At 63.3% G+C, this 21,064-nt stretch overlaps 1 protein-coding gene across 5 annotated transcripts in view; it reads left to right on the top strand.

Annotated features, from left to right (window-relative positions):
- The window catches only part of MROH1 (maestro heat like repeat family member 1), a 68,992-nt gene that overhangs the window by 21,060 nt on the left and 26,868 nt on the right, over positions 1–21,064 (top strand). For 2 of the 5 annotated variants that reach the window (XM_054191186.1, XM_054191183.1), the window contains exons 11-30: positions 1,213–1,326; positions 1,633–1,706; positions 2,385–2,504; positions 4,342–4,452; positions 5,724–5,868; positions 5,986–6,026; positions 6,627–6,768; positions 8,489–8,541; positions 9,295–9,402; positions 10,501–10,620; positions 11,949–12,071; positions 13,008–13,154; positions 13,330–13,356; positions 14,610–14,732; positions 15,239–15,318; positions 16,252–16,387; positions 17,650–17,745; positions 18,263–18,367; positions 18,492–18,627; positions 20,095–20,207. In XM_054191186.1, coding sequence (XP_054047161.1) covers positions 1,213–1,326; positions 1,633–1,706; positions 2,385–2,504; positions 4,342–4,452; positions 5,724–5,868; positions 5,986–6,026; positions 6,627–6,768; positions 8,489–8,541; positions 9,295–9,402; positions 10,501–10,620; positions 11,949–12,071; positions 13,008–13,154; positions 13,330–13,356; positions 14,610–14,732; positions 15,239–15,318; positions 16,252–16,387; positions 17,650–17,745; positions 18,263–18,367; positions 18,492–18,627; positions 20,095–20,207 — 2,114 coding nt within the window. The remainder of the gene's footprint in view (positions 1–1,212; positions 1,327–1,632; positions 1,707–2,384; positions 2,505–4,341; positions 4,453–5,723; positions 5,869–5,985; positions 6,027–6,626; positions 6,769–8,488; positions 8,542–9,294; positions 9,403–10,500; positions 10,621–11,948; positions 12,072–13,007; positions 13,155–13,329; positions 13,357–14,609; positions 14,733–15,238; positions 15,319–16,251; positions 16,388–17,649; positions 17,746–18,262; positions 18,368–18,491; positions 18,628–20,094; positions 20,208–21,064) is intronic. The other 3 variants (XM_054191184.1, XM_054191187.1, XM_054191185.1) reach the window with 3 other exon arrangements.

Here is a 21,064-nt window from a genome sequence, read left to right as displayed (position 1 = left end):
CATTTCAGAGGTTTCCTCGGAGCCTTTATGAGCTGTGCCAGCCCACTGAGACCTCTCCGGGTCCCGCAGCCGGGGGCAGTTGGTGTAGTTTGGCTTTGGGGACACTCTGCTCGTCCGTCCTCCTGGTTGCTGTATCTCGCGTGTACAGCTCATGCAGTTGTTATTGCGGGTTGCTGCAACCGTTCGGAGCCCAGCGGGGTCCCCAACGGCCGGACGGGGCAGGAGATGTGGGCTGACACACGGCGTAAGCGTCCCCAGCCCGCGCATGGAGCTCTGTGGATGGAGCCCTGCCTCCCCCCGGGAGCTTTGGCTGGGGGACGCCCAGGTAACGGGCCACGGGACAAGAGGGAACGGCCTCCAGTTGCGCCAGGGCAGGTTTAGGATGGATATCGGGGAAAATTCCTTCACGGAAAGGGTTGTCAAGCGTTGGAAGAGGCTGCCCAGGGTAGTGGGGGAGTCGCCATCCCCGGAGGGATTGAAAAGCCGGGCAGACGCGGCGCTTAGAGATGAGGTTTCGTGATGGGTTTCGGCAGCGTTGGGTTGATGGTTGGACTGGGTGATCTGAAAGGTCCCTTCCAACCTCAACCGGTCTAGGCTTTGGCTCTCCCCGCCGAACGGCCGTGGCACCGACGGGACGCGTGTGCCATTGCCAGAAAAAGAGCCCAGGGGCGCGACGCGCTGCTGCCGAGTCACAGTTGAGGCGCTTCCCTTCCCTGCTAAACATTCGGGAAGGCAAACCTGGAGCCGAGCCGCCTTTGCCTGAGCCGTCTTCAAGCTGCCCGGCCCCGGAGCAATCCCGTCCCTCCCCCAGACGTACCTCCCGAATGCCCACGAACGTTGCTCCAATTCCAGCGTCCGCAGCGCAGGCTGGTTTTCTTTTTAACAAATCAAAACGTTTTGACAGCCGGGGGCAGCGCTTGTTGGCAGGCGTAACCGCAACTCCTTCGGCTCCCCGGCGAGCGCAGGAAATGCGCTGAAAGGGACGGAGAAAAACTCGGGTCTGGGTGCGAAAAGCAGGATAGGGGGCGGGAGGGGCCGGTTAGCGCGGGGTGACATGGCAGCAGGCAAAGCCCCGTCGCCCGTGGGGGACGTGCGGGGTGGGATGCGGTTGCCCGAGTCTCTCGGCTCCTGTGCCGTCCCCCCCTGTCCCGTCCCCCCGCCCCGGGGACGCCCTGCATCCCGCATCCCTGACGCTTGGTTCGGCTCCCGCAGCCTGCTCCTTCCCTGACCGCGTGCTGGCCTTCCTCCTCCCCAAGCTGGAGAGCAGCAACGAGAGGACGCGCGTGGGGACGCTCCTCATCATGAGACAGATCATCAACAGCGCCCGTGAGTACCGGGGCGGCCGCAAGCCGGGTCTCGAAGCGGGACGGTGGCGAGAGGCTCCAGGTTGGCTTTCGCCTTCCACCGATGGGTCCCTTTCCATCAGCCCCCCTCGTTCCGCCCCCCGCTGGAACTTGGGATGAGACAAATCCGTCCTTGGCTGCGGGGTGAGGGGAGAAGGAAACCAGCCCGGTGGCCCCGGCCCCCCGCCCCGGCCCCGTCAGGGAAGGGGGGTGTTGGGGATCAGCCGCTCTGTCCCCGGCCGCTCGAGAGCGTCGCCGAGCTTCAGGCTCTGTCTGGTTTTTTTTTCAGCCTCTCAAATGGAGATTAAAAAGCCCTTTATTCTGTCATCCATGAAACTTCCTCTGCAAGACAGCAATAACAAGGTAAGCTGAGCTTCTGCTCTTCCGTGGGGTACCTCGGCGGGGGGGAGTGGGGGGGTTATTTCTGGGGCCCCACGCAGCCACGTCGCCTGCTTCTGCCAAGCCGGCTGTCCTCTGCCGCCTCCTCCTCTTCCTCGTCTCCCTCCTGCCTGGCGTTTCGGCAGTCCTGCCAACGTGCCCGGAAGATACTCGGCAAGTTTACGGACAGGCCGGGGGACGGAGGGATGGAGAGCAGCCCTGAGAGAAGGGTTTTGGGGGTGCTGGGGGGAAAAGCTGACCATGGGCCGGCACCGTGCGCTGGCGGCAAAGAAAGTCTCCGGGGAGATTTTCCAGCCCCTTCCAATCCCTCAAGGGGCTCCGGGAAAGCTGGGGAAGGGACTCTGGATCACGGAAGGGAGCCACGGGACGAGGGGGAAGGGTTTTAAATCAAAAGAGGGGAGATTGAGATGAGATATCTCTCCCCACTGTCCCGTGCGCTGCCGGCTGCTGGCAGAGCCCAAACCCACCTCAGGGCTGTGTAGGACCTGAAATAACATTCCCCGCTACCGAGGAGGAGGAGGAGGAGGAGGCGGTGAAGGCAGCTGTGAGGAAGACCCTGCAGCGGGCAGAAAACCCCCTTCCCCCCAGCTCGCGGCTTCTCCCCTCGGCCCCGCGCCGACGCCGCTCTGTCCGTCCGTGCAGGTGAAGCGGGCGGTGGTGCAGGTGATCAGCGCCATGGCTCACCACGGCTACCTGGAGCAGCCCGGCGGCGAGGCCATGATGGAGTTCCTTGTCCGGCAGTGCGCCCTGCCTTCCGACGCGGTGAGCACCCCCGGGGCGGGTAAAACTCCGAAAGAACCGTACCCGGGTGGGAGCGGGCAAGTGCCGGGCTGTAGCTGTGTTTATAACAGTTCTTATTGCAACAGCAGAAGGACACGGAGGTGTCGGAGCGGGGGCCGGAGGAGGCCCCGGAGATGCCGGGAGGGCTGGAGCCCCTCTGCTGGGAGGACAGGCTGAGAGAGCTGGGGGGGTTCAGCCTGGAGAAGAGAAGGCTCCGCGGAGACCTTCCAGCCCCTTCCAGGCCCTCAAGGGGCTCCGGGAAAGCTGGGGAGGGACTCTGGAGCAGGGAGGGGAGCCACGGGACGAGGGGGAAGGGTTTTAAACCAAAAGAGGGGAGATTGAGATTAAAAATAAGGCAGAAATTCTCCATGATGAAGCTGGTGAGCCCCTGGCCCAGGTTGCCCAGAGAAGCTGTGGCTGCCCCATCCCTGGAGGGGTTCAAGGCCAGGTTGGACGGGGCTTTGGGCAACCAGGTCTAGTTGAAGATGTCCCTGCCCAGGGCAGGGGGGGACACTGGGTGGCCTTTGACGGTCCCTTCCCACCCAAACCGTTCCGTGATGCTGCGATTTGGGCAGCCCAAGCCTCTGGACGGGCAGTGCGCCCCTGCAGAGCTCTGCCATCCAGCCTCTGGCCACCTCTGTCCCCAGCAGAGCGGTGCAGGCGGCAGAAGCCTTTGCGCTTCGTTCTCCTTCTCCTGCGGCCTCTCGACCCCGACCCCTGCCCGGAGCATCCTTTGCTCTAGGACCAAAGCGTCGGAATGAACCGCACCCCCACGGTTCTGTCCTCGCGGGGGGCTCCGCGCCTCGGACCCTCAGCATGTCCCTCTTGCCGTCCCCACCGCCCCGGCCCTCACGCAGCAGCGCCGCAGCTCCATCCCCCTCTTTTCCGTGGTGGTGTGCTGTGGTTCCCGCCTCTGGAGCAAGGAGGAGCTGGGACAAACCACAGGAGCAGGAGAGACGCCGTTGGGACATGCTGTCCCTGCATCTCCCTGCAGCCGAAGGGTGCCAGGCGGGACTCGGGGGCTGCGCTGGCAGGACCGCCACGTCCCACCTCCAGCCCCGTTTGTCCAGCTGGGCTACGGGACCGTGGGCACAACTGAAACCGCCCGTTTTCCCTCAAAGAGGAGCTGGGGCGATGCTTTGGGGTGCAGGAGCTCTGGAGCCCCTCTGTGCTCCGTGTCCGGAGAAGGGCAACGGAGGTGGCGAGGGGTTCTGGAGAAGGAGGAGAAGGGTCTGGAGAACTTGTGAGGAGCGGCTGAGGGAGCTGGGGGTGTTCAGCCTGGAGAAAAGGGGGCCGAGGGGAGACCTTCTCGCTCTCCGCAGCTCCCTGAAAGGAGGGGGCAGCCAGGGGGGGTCGGGCTCTTCTCCCAAGGAACAGGCCACGGGACAAGAGGGAACGGCCTCCAGTTGCGCCAGGGCAGGTTTAGGATGGATATTGGGGAAAATTCCTTCATGGAAAGGGCTGTCGGGCGTTGGAAGAGGCTGCCCAGGGCAGTGGGGGAGTCACCATCCCCGGAGGGATGGAAAAGCCGGGCAGACGCGGCGCATGGAGATAAGGTTTCGCGATGGGTTTTGTCAGCGTTGAGTTGATGGTTGGACTGGGTGACCATCCTTCCAACCTGGACCATTCTGTGACTCTGTGGAGCAGATGATGGAGACGGGCCACGAACCAGGAGACTTTTGGGTTCTGCCCGTTCCCTCTCGCCCGCTCTTTGCCAGCCGCGCCGTCTTGGTGACTTGGGAGACCCGTTCTCTGAGGGAGTCACCCAGAGCCGCTCCCAGCTGCCTCCGGTGTTGACCGGCGCCCTCCTCTCCTCCAGCAGCCCAAAAAGCAGCCGCCGGATGCCGATGACCTCACTAGTGACAGCGTCCAGAGCATCAGCGTCAATACCCTCTTTCTCCTCAGCACGACCGTGGACAGGATGAACAACGTGAGTCTGCCCAGTCGTCTCCACCTCTGGGGCGGTCGGGGCTGGCCCCAGAGCCCCCGTCCGGGCAGTCCCTGCTGGGGGTCCTGCCCTGCCCTGGTGGGGTGGGTTGTCACCACTCCCAAACCCTGGTAGGAGCCATTGCCACTGTCCCCATCCCTCCGAGAGCAGGGTGGAGGTTTGGTTCGGGAAGCCTGTCCTCCCAAGGACCCGTGGGTGCCTTCCCCGGGAGCTTCTCTAAGGTTGGAGCAAGGCAGCGGTGCTGGGAGCCTCAGCACAGGAGAGACACGGAGGTGTCGGAGCGGGGGCCGGAGGAGGCCCCGGAGATGCCGGGAGGGCTGGAGCCCCTCTGCTGGGAGGACAGGCTGAGAGAGCTGGGGGGGGTTCAGCCTGGAGAAGAGAAGGCTCCGGGGAGACCTTCCAGCCCCTTCCAGGCCCTCAAGGGGCTCCGGGAAAGCTGGGGAGGGACTCTGGAGCAGGGAGGGGAGCCACGGGACGAGGGGGAAGGGTTTTAAACTCAAAGATGGGAGATTTAGACTAAAAATAAGGCAGAAATTCTTTATTATGAAGCTGGTGAGCCCCTGGCCCAGGTTGCCCCGAGAAGCTGTGGCTGCCCCATCCCTGGAAGGGTTCAAGGCCAGGTTGGACGCGGGCTCGGAGCAACCTGGGCTGGTGGCCACCGGAACCCAGGAGGCCCCCAGAGCACAGCCCCAGAGACGGAGCGGCTTCCCCCGTCCGTAATCCTCAGCAACGTGGGTTGGGAACCTCCTGCGGCGTCCTCTAGAGCAGCCCCGAGCCAGGCCCCCCCTCCAGGGCTTGCTCTTCCCACCATCTGGGCCACGAGCTCAGCTTTGCGGGAGAAGACGAAGTCTCCGCACTTGGCGCCGTTGTAGATGGCTTGGCTGATCGCGGACGGGGCTCGGAGCAACCTGGTCTAGTTGAAGACGTCCCTGCCCGTTGGACTCGATGGCCTTTAAAGGTCCCTTCCCACCCAAACCATTCCGTGATTCTACGAAAGGGAACGCCCTGGGGCCGGCGCTTCGGTGCTGGGGAGCAGAGCGCAGGCAGGGGTTGGCCTCGATGATCTTAAAAGGTCATTCCCAACCTAAACGCTTCTCGGATTCTCCGAGCTCTCCCTTCCTGAACAAGAGAGCGCTGGCTAAGGGGACTCGGGGATTTTCTCCGTCAGGAAAAGGCCTTTCGCCCGGCATCTCCCCCTCCCGTCCCTCCGTCCCGCAGCCGGGCGAGTGCCGTTGCTCTCCTCTTCCCGGCAGGTTCTCTGGCCGTACCTCCTGGAATTCGTGACTCCCGTACAGTTCACCAACGCCCTGACCCCGCTCTGCAAGAGCCTCATGTCTTTGGCCGTGAAGAAGCAAGAGGAGGGAGAAAACGCCTCCCTTATCCGTTACGACCTGAACGGTCAGTGCCAGTCCCCCCCACCCCCGCCATAGCAAAGTCCCCCGTGGGGGGCTCTGCGAGCTCCGCGGCCCTTCGCTGGGTGATGTCGTCTTACCCTTTTTTCCCTTCTTTTTGCAGCAAACCTTCCTTCGCCCTATGCTCTGACGACGAGACTGCTGGTGAGTGGCCTGAAGGCAGAGCTTTTCCTTTCTCCGTCGCGGGCCGAAGCAACCCCCCTCCCTCCCCTGTCCCACGTGGACCAAGAGAAGCCCGCACCGAGCCTGCCCCACTAAATCTCCGGATACGAGTACCCGTCTCCAGAAGCGCCCTACGCCCCTCGGCTTGGATGCGCTCCCATCCCTTCCCCACGCGGGAGCGTCTCCGGGTAGCTCGGACACCCACTTGGACACCCGGAGCTGCGTACGTGGGGCGCGCCTGAGGTCTCCGGCTGCTCTCGGGGGGGGGGGCTTTGAGAAACTGTTCCTCCGCCCCGGGGAGGTCGGGGTTTGCTCCCCTTCGCCCCCGGGATGAACGCGGGGTTATGGAGAGACGTTCCCTTCTGGCCACGCTTCTCTACCCGCGGCTGGGGCAAAAGGAGTTGGCCGTATTTTCGTCGAGGTGTCGAGATCAATCCCCTCCCGGTTATTGCCTTCCTCGGGGTTTGTTTGGGTTTTTTTTTGTTTTTTTGGGGTTTTTTTCCTGCCGCGGTTTCTGACTCCCACCCCGCAGATGGCTTTCTCGGCTCTAACGCCCTTTGTTCCGTCCTCCCGACCTTTCAGGTTGTATCCTCCCAGCCCTACGTAGGAGACTGCCGGGGGGCGGCTGCCCTGCGCCTGCTGAACGTGTTGCATTACAGCGTCCACCCCGCGCTGGAGCAGCTCTGGAGCAAGCAGGTCCCTCTCTTGGTGGAGCACATAGAAGGTAGGAAGGGGCCTTCTGCTCGGGAGAAACTGCTGGAGTTCACCTTCTCCAAACTGGGCGCTCGGGGGTGTCCAAGGAGCTGTGGGGACAGGCTGAGAGAGCTGGGGGGGTTCAGCCTGGAGAAGAGAAGGCTCCAGGGAGACCTTCCAGCCCCTTCCAGGCCCTCAAGGGGCTCCGGGAAAGCTGGGGAGGGACTCTGGAGCAGGGAGGGGAGCCACGGGACGAGGGGGAAGGGTTTTAAACCAAAAGAGGGGAGATTGAGATTAAAAATAAGGCAGAAATTCTCCATGATGAAGCTGGTGAGCCCCTGGCCCAGGTTGGCCGGAGAAGCTGTGGCTGCCGCATCCCTGGAGGGGTTCAAGGCCAGGTTGGGGCTCGGAGCAACCTGGGCTGGTTGAAGATCATACAATCATAGAATCATTTAGGTTGGAAAAGACCCTCGGGATCATTGAGTCCCACCATCAACTCCACTCTACGGAGTTCTCCCCTGCACCACATCCCCCAACACCACGTGGAAACGGCTCTTAAACACCTTCAGGGATGGCGACTCCACCACCTCCCCGGGCAGCCCGTTCCCGTGTCCGACCACTCTGTCTGGGAAGAATTTCTTCCTCATGTCCAGCCTGAACCTCCCCTGCTGCAGCTTGAACCCACTCCCTCGTGTTCTATCGCTGGTGACCCGTGAGAAGAGACCAGCCCCAACCTCTCTACAACGGCCTTTCAAGTAGCTGTAGAGAGCGATGAGGTCTCCCCTCAGCCTCCTCTTCCTCACACTAAACAGTCCCAGCTCCTTCCGTCGCTCCTCATCAGATTTATTCTCCAGGCCCTTCACCACCTTCGTTGCCCTCCTCTGCCCTCGCTCCAGCACCTCGAGATCTCTCTCATATTGAGGTGCCCAGAACCGGACACAAGACTCAAGGGGTGGCCTCACCAGTGCTGAGTACAGGGGGACAATCGCCTCCCTGCTTCTGCTGGTCACACCATTTCTAATACAAGCCAGGATGGCATTGGCCATCTCGGCCACCTGGGCACACTGCTGGCTCACGTTCGGCCGCGTGTCAATTAGAACCCCCAGGTCCTTTTCCGCCGGGCAGCTCTCCAGCCACACTGCCCCAGGCCTGTACGTCCATGGGGTTGTTGTGGCCCAAGTGCAGGACCCGGCACTTGGCCTTGTTGAAGCTCATACCGTTGGCGTTGGCCCATCGGTCCAATCTATCCAAGTCTCTCTGTAGAGCCTCCCCGTCCTCATGCAGATCAACGTTCCCGCTGAGCTTCGCGTCATCTGCAAACTTGCAGACGACACGCTCTATGTCCTTATCGAGGTCGTCAATGAAGACGTTAAACAGAAAAGGTCCCAACACTGAGCCCTGAGGGACACCACTTGTGACCGGTTGATGTCCCTGCCCGTTGATGTCCCTGCCCGTTGGCACTCGATGGCCTTTAAATGCCCCTTCCAGCCCAAACCGTGCCGTGACGCTATGAATAAGTACTGCCCGCGTGACCGATGACCCTCGGTACATCGAAGCTCTCCGAAGAAGCCCCATTTCTTATTTTCCCAAGGACTTTAATCGCCTTTTTAATCAGCGCTGCTTCCTACCAGGAGCGCCTTTGTGCCTCCGGCTTTTAGCCCCGCTGTGTCGAGTACAGGCAGCGTTCGGGGAGGGGGACCCACGAGCGAGGATGCGAAACCGAGTGTCAAAAAAAACCTGCTTTCTCCTAGAGAACACGGAGAAATCCCTGTCCCAGAAGGAGTGGGAAGAGAAGCTGCTGCTGGTGAGGATCCCTGCGCCGGGGAGGCGCCGGGGCGGTGGGGGAGGGCGAGTGGCAACCGCCTCTTGGGCTTGTCAGATCTTGGCTGGGCTTGCCGGGGCATGGCGGCAGAGCCCGGGCTGGGTCTCGCCCTTTGCCCACCCTGAGCGTGGCGGGGGAGACGGTCGGTCACTGGATGCCGCACCGCCACCGCCGCCGCCGCGGGACTTGTGGCTTCGGAAGGGGGGGAGGCAGGTCAGCGCGGAGGGTGAGCCGCGGTTCCTTGCAGGGAAAGCTAAAAAAATGAGTTTTCTGGCTTGCTGGCGGGTCAGGGAACAACGGTCCCGGGCGCGTCTCTCCGCGTAATCGGAGAGCCTTAAAATAGGGCACGGAGAAACGATGAAAACCGGGCAGGGCTCGTCCCGCTCCTCTGGTGGTGGGGATGCTTGGGTGCAGTTTTTCTTGGAAGAGAAGAAAACGGCCCGTTGCTGGAGGTGGGGAATGGCTGGGTGCCGGCGGGATTCGCTCTGGGGCGGGGGGAGCAGCTGCTTTCCGAAGGGCCCGGGAGCGGCGTCCCGTTGGGCGGGGGTCCGTGCTGGCTCGGGGCAGACGAGGGGCCGGGTTGGGTCTGACACAACCCCCCCGCTACACACACACACACGCACACCCCCCCCACCGTGTTTGATTTACGGCGCTGCTCTCGCCCTTCCCGGCTGTGGCTCCTGGCTTAGGCCGCGGCGGGTTTATTCCGACGGCTCTTTTTCCCCCTCCCCGCAGTTCCTCCAGGAGACGCTGGCGGCCGTGGCTGACAACACCTGGATTTGCCATTTCGTCACCGAGATGTGCCGGCAGCTGAACAGCTACAACGGCTTCCCGCTGGAGAAGGTGACGGGGGAGCCGGGGTGGAGGGGATGGGGATCGAGGGGCTGGCAGTGCCCCTTGCTGCCGCCGCGCCGTCGGCAGGGCTGATCCAACCCTCGGCATGTTTTCCGAAAGCGTCGTTCTGCCAACAGCATGGCGCTGGGGAAAAGGGGCGGGAGGAAAGGGGGGGAGGTTAGGAGGGGAGCGAGGTGGCTGGGGAAGGCTTGGAAATGAAACACTGCTGGGTCCCCAGCCAAATCGCCGGCTGGGCTGGAGGGGTCCCGGCCAGGCTGTGCTGCTCCGCCTGGTGCCGGCGAGACCCAACTCACGGTCTCCGGAGCTCCGCGAAAACCAGAGCTGGAGCTCCGAGAAACCGGCCGAACCAGGCAAAGAACTCTCTGCTGTAGAAGGGAAGGGATCGACAACGTCCAGCTCTTGGGATCCTCAGCACAGGGGAGACACGGAGGTGTCGGAGCCGGGGCCGGAGGAGGCCCCGGAGATGCCGGGAGGGCTGGAGCCCCTCTGCTGGGAGGACAGGCTGAGAGAGCTGGGGGGGTTCAGCCTGGAGAAGAGAAGGCTCCAGGGAGACCTTCCAGTCCCTTCCAGGCCCTCAAGGGGCTCCGGGAAAGCTGGGGAGGGACTCTGGAGCAGGGAGGGGAGCCACGGGATGAGGGGGAAGGGTTTTAAACCAAAAGAGGGGAGATTGAGATTAAAAATAAGGCAGAAATTCTCCATGATGAAGCTGGTGAGCCCCTGGCCCGGGTTGCCCAGAGAAGCTGTGGCTGCCCCATCCCTGGAGGGGTCCAAGGCCAGGTTGGCCGGGGCTTTGGGCAACCTGGTTTCATTGAAGATGTCCCTGCCCATGGCCTTTAGGCGGCCTTTAAAGGTCCCTTCCCACCCAAACCCTTCCGTGATTCTATGAAATAAGCCGTAAGACTTCTGTCCCGGTGCTCCGAGCGTCCCGGCTGCTTACGGCTGGGCTCCGTCCTGCCCCTTTGCTTGAGGCCACGCGCCCCCAGGGTGCTGCGAGGAGTAATCGGTGCGTGAGCGAGCTCAGCCTGCCTCCGAGGAGGGCTTTCACGGCGGCCGGGGGTGAGGGTAACGCTCCTCTCGCTCTTCCAGAATTTCCTGTATAAATGCATCGGGACGACGCTGGGGGCCTGCGCCAGCAAAGACCTCGTGCAAAAGCAGCTCCAGGAGCTCCTGGAAACAGCCAGATACCACGAGGAGGCAGAAAGGGAGGTAAGGAGGAGTTATGCCAACCATGGGTCATCCCGACGGATCGGGAGGGTTCTACCGCGCCGACCTCTCTTTTTTTCCGCTCCTGCCGTGCCTGGCCTGGGCTCGTACCTGCCGGAGAATGGCTTGTAGGGTGGGGTTGCAGCATCGGGGCGAATGGGCCCCGAAAAGTGACGAGGGGCCGCCTGCGGGAGGGCTCCGAAGCTGGGTGAGACGCAGGAGGTGCCTTGGGGACACCATCTCAAGTGACGCGCCGACCCGGACCGGGACGGGGTGCTGTTTTGCCAGCCCTTTGGCGCGCTGGCAGAGCTGCTGCTTCCTGGAGGAAATCACGGAATCACGGAACGGTTTGGGTGGGAAGGGACCTTTAAAGGCCACCCAGTGCCACCCCCTGCCCCGGGCAGGGCCACCTCCCACCAGCCCAGGTGGCTCCGAGCCCCGTCCAACCTGGCCTTGAACCCCTCCAGGGATGGGGCAGCCACAGCTTCTCGGGGCAACCTGGGCCAGGGGCTCACCCCCCCCTCAGAAAACCAATTTTCTCCCTTTAGATCTTGTCTGAATCTTCCCTCTTTTGGTTTAAAACTGTCACCCCTCGGCCTATCGTATCGCTCCAGACCCTGCTAAAAACTCATCTCCTCGTGGATGCTTCGCGGCGTTTTCTTCCCCGCCGCCTCAGACCCTCCTTCGCTACCCTGGAGCTGAGCTTAGGGTCGAGCTCTTCCATCCCGGCTGCGCTCGCGCTCCGTCTTCGGCTTCTCACGCTCCCCGGCTTCCCTTTGGATTTATCCGAGCCGTTCTGCCCGGCTCCGGCTCCGGCTCCCCACCGCCGAGCGGCTGCCTTTAAGTACAGCGCAAACACCAGCTCACGGCGCCTGGCTTCCCTCCGGCTTTTACGCCGCTCCGTCAAAGCCTGCTCTTGAATAAACTGTTTATGGAGTTCCAGCCCGGCTCGCTCGCCCACCCGGAGCTTTAACGGCAAGGCAGGACCCCCTAAAAAACCCGCTTTGCTCTCGCTTCCAGCCGCAGCGCTCGGCCGGCTTCCCGTCTCCCCGCGGGAGCGGCTGACGTCTGCCCTCCGGAGAGCATGCCGGCTCTCCTCCTCCGCTGTCACGTCCATCGTCACCCGGCACGAGGACGACCTTCTTGTGCCCGTTATCCCCTGGAGGCCTCCCCTGCTCCGGGGAGAGGGGAGCGTCGGCTGCCGGGGCTGTTCCCAGCTGGGCACGGCTCAGGTGCCGGGAATTAAACCAATAACCAGGCTCTCTCGAAGCGTCAGCCGGGGCTGGCGGATTAATAGCTTTCCGCTCATGGGTTTTCTCTCCTTCCTCCAGGGACTCGCTTCCTGCTTCGGGATATGTGCCATAAATCACCTGGAGGAAACCCTGGCCAAGCTGGAAGATTTTGTTAGGTCCGACGTCTTCAAGAAATCCGTGGGGCTGTTCAGTATCTTCAAGGTAAGAGCCAAAGGGCCCCCACGCACCCCGCTGCCACCCAGCCGGCGGCGGCAAGAGGCGTTCGCGCGGGCTTCTTCGGCTCCCGCCTACGCCGGAGCGCTCCTCGGGAAGGGAGGTAATACCCTCCGCCTCTCCAGAGGCGCTCTTGGCGTCGGAGGCCGCCTCGGCGTTAGCTCCCAGCTCCCAGCCGCGCGCCGACTCCCGTCCCGGGGAAGCCGCTGGCTTGCTGGGTGGGCTCCAGGGAGCTCAAACTCGGCTTCTGCCTCCGTCGGGGGACCCCGACCTGACGTAGAGCGTGGTTTGGCTCTCGCCCACCTCGGTGCCGTCCCCGAGAGGCTCCCGCAGCCGCCCCAGGAGAGCCCAAGGAGGGTGTTTCGTAGCCCCAGCGACTGGCAGCGAAAAGCTTTTCCTCCGATTTTCTGCCCCAGGCGGACGTTTTGGTTCCCGGTCTCTTGAGACGGGGGCCCCCGAGCTCGGGAGCTGGCTGGGGGGGGGGAGCCCTTGTCCCTGCCCCTGGGGCCGTGGGACGGGGCAGGTGAAGCCTTTCAGCGGCGCTGGTTTGATGGGCCGTTGATTTCCCGCCGGGTAGTTAACCGGCAGTTAACCTGGTTAACTCGGCCAGGCTCCGGCGCTCGCCCGCAGGGCTCTGACGGGTAACGCTCGATGACAATCCGGGGCTGGTGCCTCCGACAGAGACCTGCCTTTTAGTTCAGCTCCCGCGGCGGGGGGGGCACCTGACGATGCTCCATCGGGGCTCCGGAGGTCGCAGCCCCCACCAAAAGGACGGGAAACAAAGGTCCAAAACCCACTTAGAGGGACCCTGCCTTGATGGGGGGGGGCACCTTCGGCCGGTCGGGCGGACCCTGCAGGAACCATCTCCTCGTGAGACCCCCCCCTCCGCCTCCCCTCCGTTAACGTTCTCGTCTGCTCCGACAGGACCGTAGCGACAACGAAGTGGAGAAAATAAAGAGCACCCTCATCCTCTGCTACGGGTACGTAGCTGTGTCCGCGCCCAAGGAGCTGGTGCTCTCCAGGATCGAAGCAGACATCCTGAAGAACATCTTCCAGTACTTTAACACCAAGGTGAGCCGCTGGGATTCTCCGGAGAGGGGAGAGCACACCCCGGGGCGAGCTGGGACAGCCGGGCTGTTCTGGATGGGTCCCGCTTGGGACCTGCCGGCGGCTCCTGGGAGAAGGTCGTTCCCCGCCGAGTCCGCTCGTTCATCGCTAATGTGTCTTATTTTTTTCACTCGTTCAGGTTCTGGGGATAAAGGTAGAAACCAAGGTACAGTGTGAGGCCTTAAATCTGAGCTCCTCTCTGCTCTTTCCTGCCCTCTCTGTCCGCCTCTCGCTCTGGGTTCCCCTCGAGAGCAGCTCGCGGGGCGGCCCCGGGGCACCGGGAGAGAGCCGCTGGAGCCGCTGCTCCTCGCCCCCGACCTCCCCATCCCGCTCCTCCCCGGCTGGAACCGCTGCCCCGAAAGTGCCGAAACTCACAGCGGAGGGGAAGAGAAAAAGGCGTTGGGTTTTTTTTTTTGGGGGGGGGGAGGTTTTTTTGGGGTTTTGTTTGGTTTTTTTTTTTTTGCCAGGACGGGAGCCGTCGGTTGGAAGCGTGGCTCGGGGAGGGGGTGGGGGGCGCAGCCCCGCAGCCTGTCGCCTTCCTCCCGTTCTGCCGAAGCCGTGCTTTTCCTACGAGCTCGGGGCGGCTGGAGCTCGCAGAGGCATCCCCGGGAGGGAACGAGCCGCTTTTGGGCTCGGGGTTTTTTGCCCGGGTACGGCGCGATGCTCGTCTCTCCGTCCTCGTGCTCAGCTGGGGAATCTCCGGGATTCCGAGAGACCGAGCTGCGACCTTCCGCTCGGCTAAAACCCACTCAGCTGATTTTCCTGCTTTCCCCCCGGCCCCGGGGGGGGGAACGAGGGGCTGTGTTTTTCTGTTTGCTCTTTGCAAAAGCCGAACAAGAAAAATGGCCTTTGTCAAGTGGAAGGGTCAGGCCAAGGGCTCCTTCTCCCGGCTCCACTAATGCGTTTTCCTTCTGGGCTCCCGCTGGCACTAACAGCTTCCGCAGAGCGTCTCCGGCCCCGGAGCCGGGGATCTTCTCGCTTAGACCCTCCCCTGCTCCCGGACCCTCCCGAGGGGCTCACCTGAGGGCGAGGGGAACGCTTTTAAACGGGGGTGTCTCCTCCCGACCCCGCGTCCGCTGTCCCAGACCCTCGAGCCGGGCGGGAGGAATTGGCTCCCGCCAACTTCCGGAGTCGTCCCTGCTCGGCGGGGAGGACGGAGACCTGGAGGATTGTCCTCGTCCCGATGTTCCAGCTGGGACAGGGTGCCCCTTCGTGCTCCCCCCGGCCACCAGACGCTGTGACGGGGACGAAGAGCAGAGAGCTGAGGCCGCACGCTGCTCACGGCGCGGGCCACGCTGTCGTGCTCGGCCCGAGCACCGGTTTGGTTGGAGGGTGGGTGGGAGGGAGGGAGGGAATGGCGAGTTAACGGTGGTGCGCTGAAGCCTGGTCTTCGCTTCTCACGCTGAGTTCCGCTCTCAGGACCTGACCCTGAAGCTCTGCCTCATCCGGAGCATCTGCATGATCAGCCAAGCCATCTACAACGGCGCCAAGTGCGGAGACTTCGTCTTCTCCCGCAAAGCTGAGCTCGTGGCCCAGATGGTGGTAAGAGCAAGCCCTGGAGGGGGGGCCTGGCTCGGGGCTGCTCTAGAGGACGCCGCAGGAGGTTCCCAACCCACGTTGCTGAGGGTTACGGACGGGGGAAGCCGCTCCGTCTCCGGGGCCGTGCTCTGGGAGCCTCCTGGGTTCCGGTGGCCACCAGCCCAGGTTGCTCCGAGCCCCCATCCAACCTGGCCTTGAACCCCTCCAGGGATGGGGCAGCCACAGCTTCTCGGGGCAACCTGGGCCAGGGGCTCACCAGCCTCAGAGCAAAGAATTTGTGGCAGTGGGCGATGGTGCCGCGTCTCCGTGGCCGTGGGGGGGGGGGGTGTTGTGCAGGATTCGGGGATGCCGGGGTAACGCGCCGTGGCTCCTGGCTTGCTCTCCGGGGGAAGGCTGGGCTTGGGGACAGCAGAGTCCCGTCCCCCCCCCCCCCCCCAAAGCTCGGCCTGTGCCCAGAGCGGGACGGGGGCTGGATGTGACCGTAACTGTCGCCGCCTTCTGCCTTCCAGGAGTTCATAAAAGCCGAGCCGCCGGAAGCGATGCGGACGCCGGTTCGGCAGCGAGCGATGATCACCTGCACTTACCTGGTGTATCCTTCTTCTTTCCGCCACCATTCACAGAGTTTTGGCGTCGGGAACGACCTCGGGAGATCACCTCGTCCCACCGTCCCACCCCCCCGCCAGAGCAGGGGCACCCAGAGCAGGTTGGATGCGTCCAGGCAGGGTTTGGGATGTCTCCGGAGACGGAGACTCCCCCATCTCCCTGGGCAGCCTGTGCCAGGGCTCTGCCGCCCTCAAAGGAGAGAAGTTCCTCCTCACGTTGAGATGGAGCTTCCCATGGTCAAGTTTGTGCCCGTTACCCCTTGTCCTGTCCCCGGGCACCACTGAGAAGAGCCTGGCCCCGTCCTCCTGACACCCCCCCTTGAAGTATTTATCAGCGTTGATAAGATCCCCCCTCAGCCGTCTTTTTTCCAGCCTAAAAAGACCCAAATCCCTCAGCCTTTCTCCATCAGAGAGGTGTTCCATCCCCTCAACGTCTTGGTAGCCCTTTGCCGTCCCCTCCCCAGCAGTTCCCTGTCCTTCTTCATCCAGGGAGCCCAAAACTGGATGCAGTTCTCCAGACGTGGCCTCACCGGAGGAAGAGCGGAGGGGGAGAATGACACACGCCACCCCCCCCCTCCCCGCCTCCACCTGCCAGCCCTCCCCCTGCGCTCTCGGGCTCCGTTTTCGTTGAGCTCGAGGCAGTAAACGTTCCTTATTCCGAGCAGGGCCAAGGGCACGGCGCTCCGGGTGACGCCAAGATGACTTTCTGAGCCCTCGGGTTAAAAATACTCAGCCCGTCCCGGCTCCTGACACGGATACTGGGAACGCTCTGCCTGCTTCCGATGAAAGCCCGCGCCGCTTAGCGTAGAGTCAAGTCAGCGGGAAGGCTTATTAAAAATCCCCGTTCCCAGCTTCGCCAGGTGAAAAGCGCTCCCGGAGCGCTCCGTAGCATCCGTGTCGCTTCCTTAACTTGGGATCAGCGTCCTGGAGCCCCACCTCAGCGACCCCGACAGGACGGAGCTGATCGATACCTGCCTGGCCGGCGTGCTGGCCCTTCCGCCGCCGGAACCGGCGAAGGAGAGGGAGGAGAACGGAGGCGATGCCTCCCACAAAGAGGTGCGGCGCCCGGCCGAGGCGGGCGGCGAGTTGCCCGCGTCGCTGGGATGCTCGCCGGGAGTTAGGCGCTGGCGGCCCGAAAGCCCCAGGCGGAGTTTGGCATCGGGTCGCACGGCGGCTTTGTTCTGCGGCGCAAGGACGTCGGGTTTCGATGCCATTTCCCAGTCCCGGGCTTGGGGAGGAGGAGGGGGGAAGGTTCCGTTGGCTCCAGCATCTCCCTGGCAGGGCATCAGCCGTGGGAAAAGGGCCCGTTTTCAATTCGACTGGGCATCTCGGGGGGCGGGGGGGGGCTGTGACCGGGGTTGGGGGGAGGGGGGGGGTGCGAAGCAAGCTGCGCCGCTTCCCCCGCTCACTTATCTCTTGAAAAAGCCTGGCCCTTCCGCGCGCGCTGATAGCGAGCGAGAAAATACGAGCTTATCAGCAAGTCCAAATGCTGCTAATAAGAGCACGAAGCCCCTCGGGGAGCGAGGGGGGGGGATAGGAAATAAAAATCAAATGATCCTGGAAACCCCGCAGGGTAGAAGGGGCCTTTACGTAAACTGGCTTTTGAAAGGCTGCAGCTGCTCCTCCGTCGCGGTTGAGCGCTTAATGAAGGAAAATAACGTGCCGCTAATGAAGTTGTTGCAGCTGCCGGGTGGTCGCGGAGCAGCCCCCGAGCTCCGCCGCGTCCCTCCGCCGCTGCTGCGGCGACGTCCGGGGGCGCCCACCGTCCCCGGCTAGCGTTTGCAGGCATCTGGCCCCCAAATTTAAGTTAATTAATCATTTTCTCCTTCCCTCCCGTCCTACGAAGTTTTGTAGCTTTGATTTTTTATTTTTTTTTGTTGGGGGTTGGGGGGGAGTTTATTCCCAAAATAAGTCCCGGAAGGAAAGCGTAAGCGTCTCTCAAAGGGCTCGTTCAGACTGGGCTCGCTGGAATTTATCCCCAAGTGGGAGAAAGGAGCAGATTCCCTTCCGGAAAATCCGCGCTGAAGCATTTGATCCGGCCACTCGGCCCAGACGGTGGCCACCGCTCCGCCGAGTCCCACCTCCCGCCCGGCACTTCCAGGCCGGGTGGATTTTTGCCAAACTGGGTTTCAGCTCCTGCCGCGTTTCCCCGCGGGGGCTGGAAGTGGCCGCGTCTCGGCACCCAACGCCTGGGAGAATCCTCCCAGCTGAGAACGGGAGCGGAGAGAGAGCCCTTGCCCTCCTCGCCCGCCCGGGCCGGCTCTGCGGGATGAGGGCGCGGGGCTTGGCCTGGCTCGTGATCCCTCTTTCCTCCTTAGGTGCTGTATGGCGACACCCTCAGCGCCCTTAAAGACCTGCTGAAGAGCCTCCTGCAGAGGAACTTGACCCCCCACGGGCTGCAGGACATGTTTGCGGTAGGCGCCGCCTGGTTTTTGGTGGGTTCTTTCGGGGAGAAGCGGGGTGTCGACCCGAGGTCGCGAGGCTGAAGAAGGCTTCGGACGCCGGGTGGGAAGCGGCGAGGCTGGTCCTCGCTTCCGCCCGTGACGTTGAGGTCCAGCGTGACCCTCCCGCGGAGGCCGGGCGCGCGGCGCGGCTGGTCCCGGCGCGGTGCTCGCCCTGCCCGCGTGGGGCGAGCTCCGCGGGGGAGCAAGGAGGCGGTTGCCCCTTTGGGCATCCCCGGCGGTGCCCGAGAAGGGTGGCCAGCCATGTGGCTGAGGGGGAGGTCTCACCAGGAGGCAGAGACCCCCCCCCGCCCCCATCCTCCTGGAGATGAAGCCAGGATAAGCCGGTGGGGTCAGGGCCGCGGTTGCCACGCGCGGGCAAACGGCGGGTCGCTGGGCTGAAGGACGCCTTGGCCGTGCGGGGCAGAGCAGCCGAGCTCCTGCTCTCCTTTCTGATGCTTCCCCACCCCCCCATCCCCGACCCCCGCAGCATTTAGGCCCCTGGATCAAGTCGAACAAGGAACACGAGCGGCAGCGGGCGGTGGAGGTCAGCGCCGCCTTGCTGGAATTCTACCTGAGCAAGCTGAACGTCAGCGTAAGTTGAACCCTGAGCTCGAGCGCGTGGTGGTTCCTCCTGCTGCCGCCGGCCTTGCTGGGGCTCCTGCGGGCCGTCCCCGGGCTCTCCTGGCCAGCGTCGCCTGCGTTTGTCACCCCTACAGACCGTCATCCCCTTCTACAACCTCGGCGTCCTGATCGCCCTCTTCTCCCCGCGTTGCTCCGACTCCCTGGCCAGCGTTCGCCAGGACGCCGTCGACTGCGTCTACTGCCTGCTCTACATCCAGCTCTGCTACGAAGGTGGGTGCTTTCGATGCTCGGGCGGTGGGTGCCGGCACAGGAACCCTCCTTCTCCGCAGCCCGGCGGAGGGTTGCATGTCCCATCCCTCCACGGACACGATCCCGAAGGTAACAAACACGGATTGCTGGTGGAGAATGGCCTTCAGCGCCCCGGAGATGCCGGGAGGGCTGGAGCCCCTCTGCTGGGAGGACAGGCTGAGAGAGCTGGGGGGGTTCAGCCTGGAGAAGAGAAGGCTCCGTGGAGACCTTCCAGCCCCTTCCAGTCCCTCAAGGGGCTCCGGGAAAGCTGGGGAGGGACTCTGGAGCAGGGAGGGGAGCCACAGGACGAGGGGGAAGGGTTTTAAACCAAAAGAGGGGAGATTGAGATTAAAAATAAGGCAGAAATTCTCCATGATGAAGCTGGTGAGCCCCTGGCCCAGGTTGCCCGGAGAAGCTGTGGCTGCCCCATCCCTGGAGGGGTTCAAGGCCAGGTTGGACGGGGCTTTGGGCAACCTGGGCTAGTTGAAGATGTCCCTGCCCAGGGCAGGGGGTTGGAACTAGATGGCCTTCAAGGTCCCTTCCCGCCCCAACCGGTCTGTGATTCTACGTTGTTCTCCGCGCCGGCGCAGGAGGGGTTTCACGGGCTCTCGCTCCAAGGCTTTGAGCGCGGCCCAGCAGGTTTCCGAGCCCTGCCGTTCAGCCCGCTCGTTCTCCCTCTCTCCGGGAGAGGTCAGTCCTTCCCTTCAGATGGTTTGAGCGGAGCCGCAGAAAAGCGCAGCCCTTGCAGCGCCAGGAGAGGACTTTGCCCGGGTCCCGCTCTCCAGAGCGGCGCGGCTCCGTCTGGCCCTTGGCAGCAGCAGCTTCGGTTTCTTGGCTCCTTGTCCATCGGGGCAACCCCAAGCACGGATCCAGGCTGGGGATGGAGGGATGGAGAGCAGCCCTGAGAGAAGGGCTTGGGGGGGCTGGGGGGGGGGGGGGGAAAAAGCTGCCCATGAGCCGGCACCGTGCGCTGGCAGCACAGAAAGTCTCCAGGGAGACCATGGAGCCCCTTCCAGTCCCTAAAGGGGCTCCGGGAAAGCTGGGGAGGGACTCTGGAGCAGGGAGGGGAGCCACGGGATGAGGGGGAGCATTTTTAAACCAAACGAGGGGAGATTGAGATTAAAAATAAGGCAGAAATTCTCCATGATGAAGCTGGTGAGCCCCTGGCCCAGGTTGCCCCGAGAAGCTGTGGCTGCCCCATCCCTGGAGGGGTTCAAGGCCAGGTTGGACGGGGCTTTGGGCAACCAGGTCTAGTTGAAGATGTCCCTGCCCAGGGCAGGGGGTGGCACCGAGTGGCCTTTGACGGTCCCTTCCCACCCAAACCCTTCGGTGATTCCTGAAAGCTGGGCCAGCTCGCCAGTAAAACCCGGCTCCCTGCAGTACGTGGAGGTCTCTCTTGGGTGTAGAACACGAGGAATGCTGCTCCCTGAACGCTCCCTCCGAATCCAGGTTTCGCCCGGGATCACCGAGATGAGATGGTGGAGGGGCTGAAAGCTCTGAAGAAAGGCCTGGAGGAGCCCGACTTCACCGTTCTCTTCCGCACCTGCAACAACATCGCCATGGTAAGGTGGAGCGCGGCCCTGGTCTTCGCAGGCCGGTGGAGCTGTGGAGTGGGAGCCGCGGCGGACTTGATGCTTCTTCTGTTCCGACCAGCCACGTGGTCTGGAGGCTCCTGGGGAGCCCCGGTCTTGCACCAGTGTCTTGGTTTGAGGACCAAACCACGACAACCAGCAGAGAAACCACCGCGCTCTTCTCTCCTTCAGCTGGAGAGTCCTCCTGGCCTGGCCAGGGGATGCTCAGAGCAGCTCAGCCCCCGTTGGGAAGCTGCTGGTCCCCTCTTTGGGCATGCCCCAACGAGGACATCCGCGCGGACACTCTGAGGGTGCCGTGGATGCCGGCCGGGACTCGTGCGTGGCTGCGCTGTGGCTCGGTGGCGCCGTTCGGGGCAGCCCGAACCCTTGGGCCGTCAGCGCTCCCACCGCCGGCGTCGCGAGCTCCCTTTGCTGGAGGTAACCGCAAATAGTTTCTGTCCACGTCGGCTAAAAGCTGAGGTGGAGGTGGTCTAGCTCGGCCCTACGGGACCTGCCTGGGGTCCCCGCAAGCTCCGGGGTGGAGGTTTTGGCACCTCGTGCTCCTCAAGGGAAAGGTGCAGGTTGAAGGAAGCCCTCAAGACCCTGTCACTGGCCGTGCACGGGGCGGTTGGCTCAGGGGCCGCAGCCGTTGGCTCCCCGTACGGCAGCGGCGTCGGTAAAGCTGTTCCGCGCCGATATTTCAGGGCCCAAAAAGGTCCAAACGTGAGTCTCTCAAACCGCAGGGGTTTGAATGACGAGGAGGGGTGACCGCTCTCCTCTGGGGAGAGCTGCACGGGTGAACCCCTCCTCGATGGCCGTTTTCTGCGCCGAGAGCTCCGCAAGCATGG

This window comes from Rissa tridactyla, chromosome 2, assembly GCF_028500815.1.
Source record: "Rissa tridactyla isolate bRisTri1 chromosome 2, bRisTri1.patW.cur.20221130, whole genome shotgun sequence".
Taxonomy (NCBI): Eukaryota; Metazoa; Chordata; class Aves; order Charadriiformes; family Laridae; genus Rissa; species Rissa tridactyla.
The sequence above is the reverse complement of the archived record's forward strand: the minus strand, read 5'-3'. Positions and strand labels throughout refer to the sequence as shown.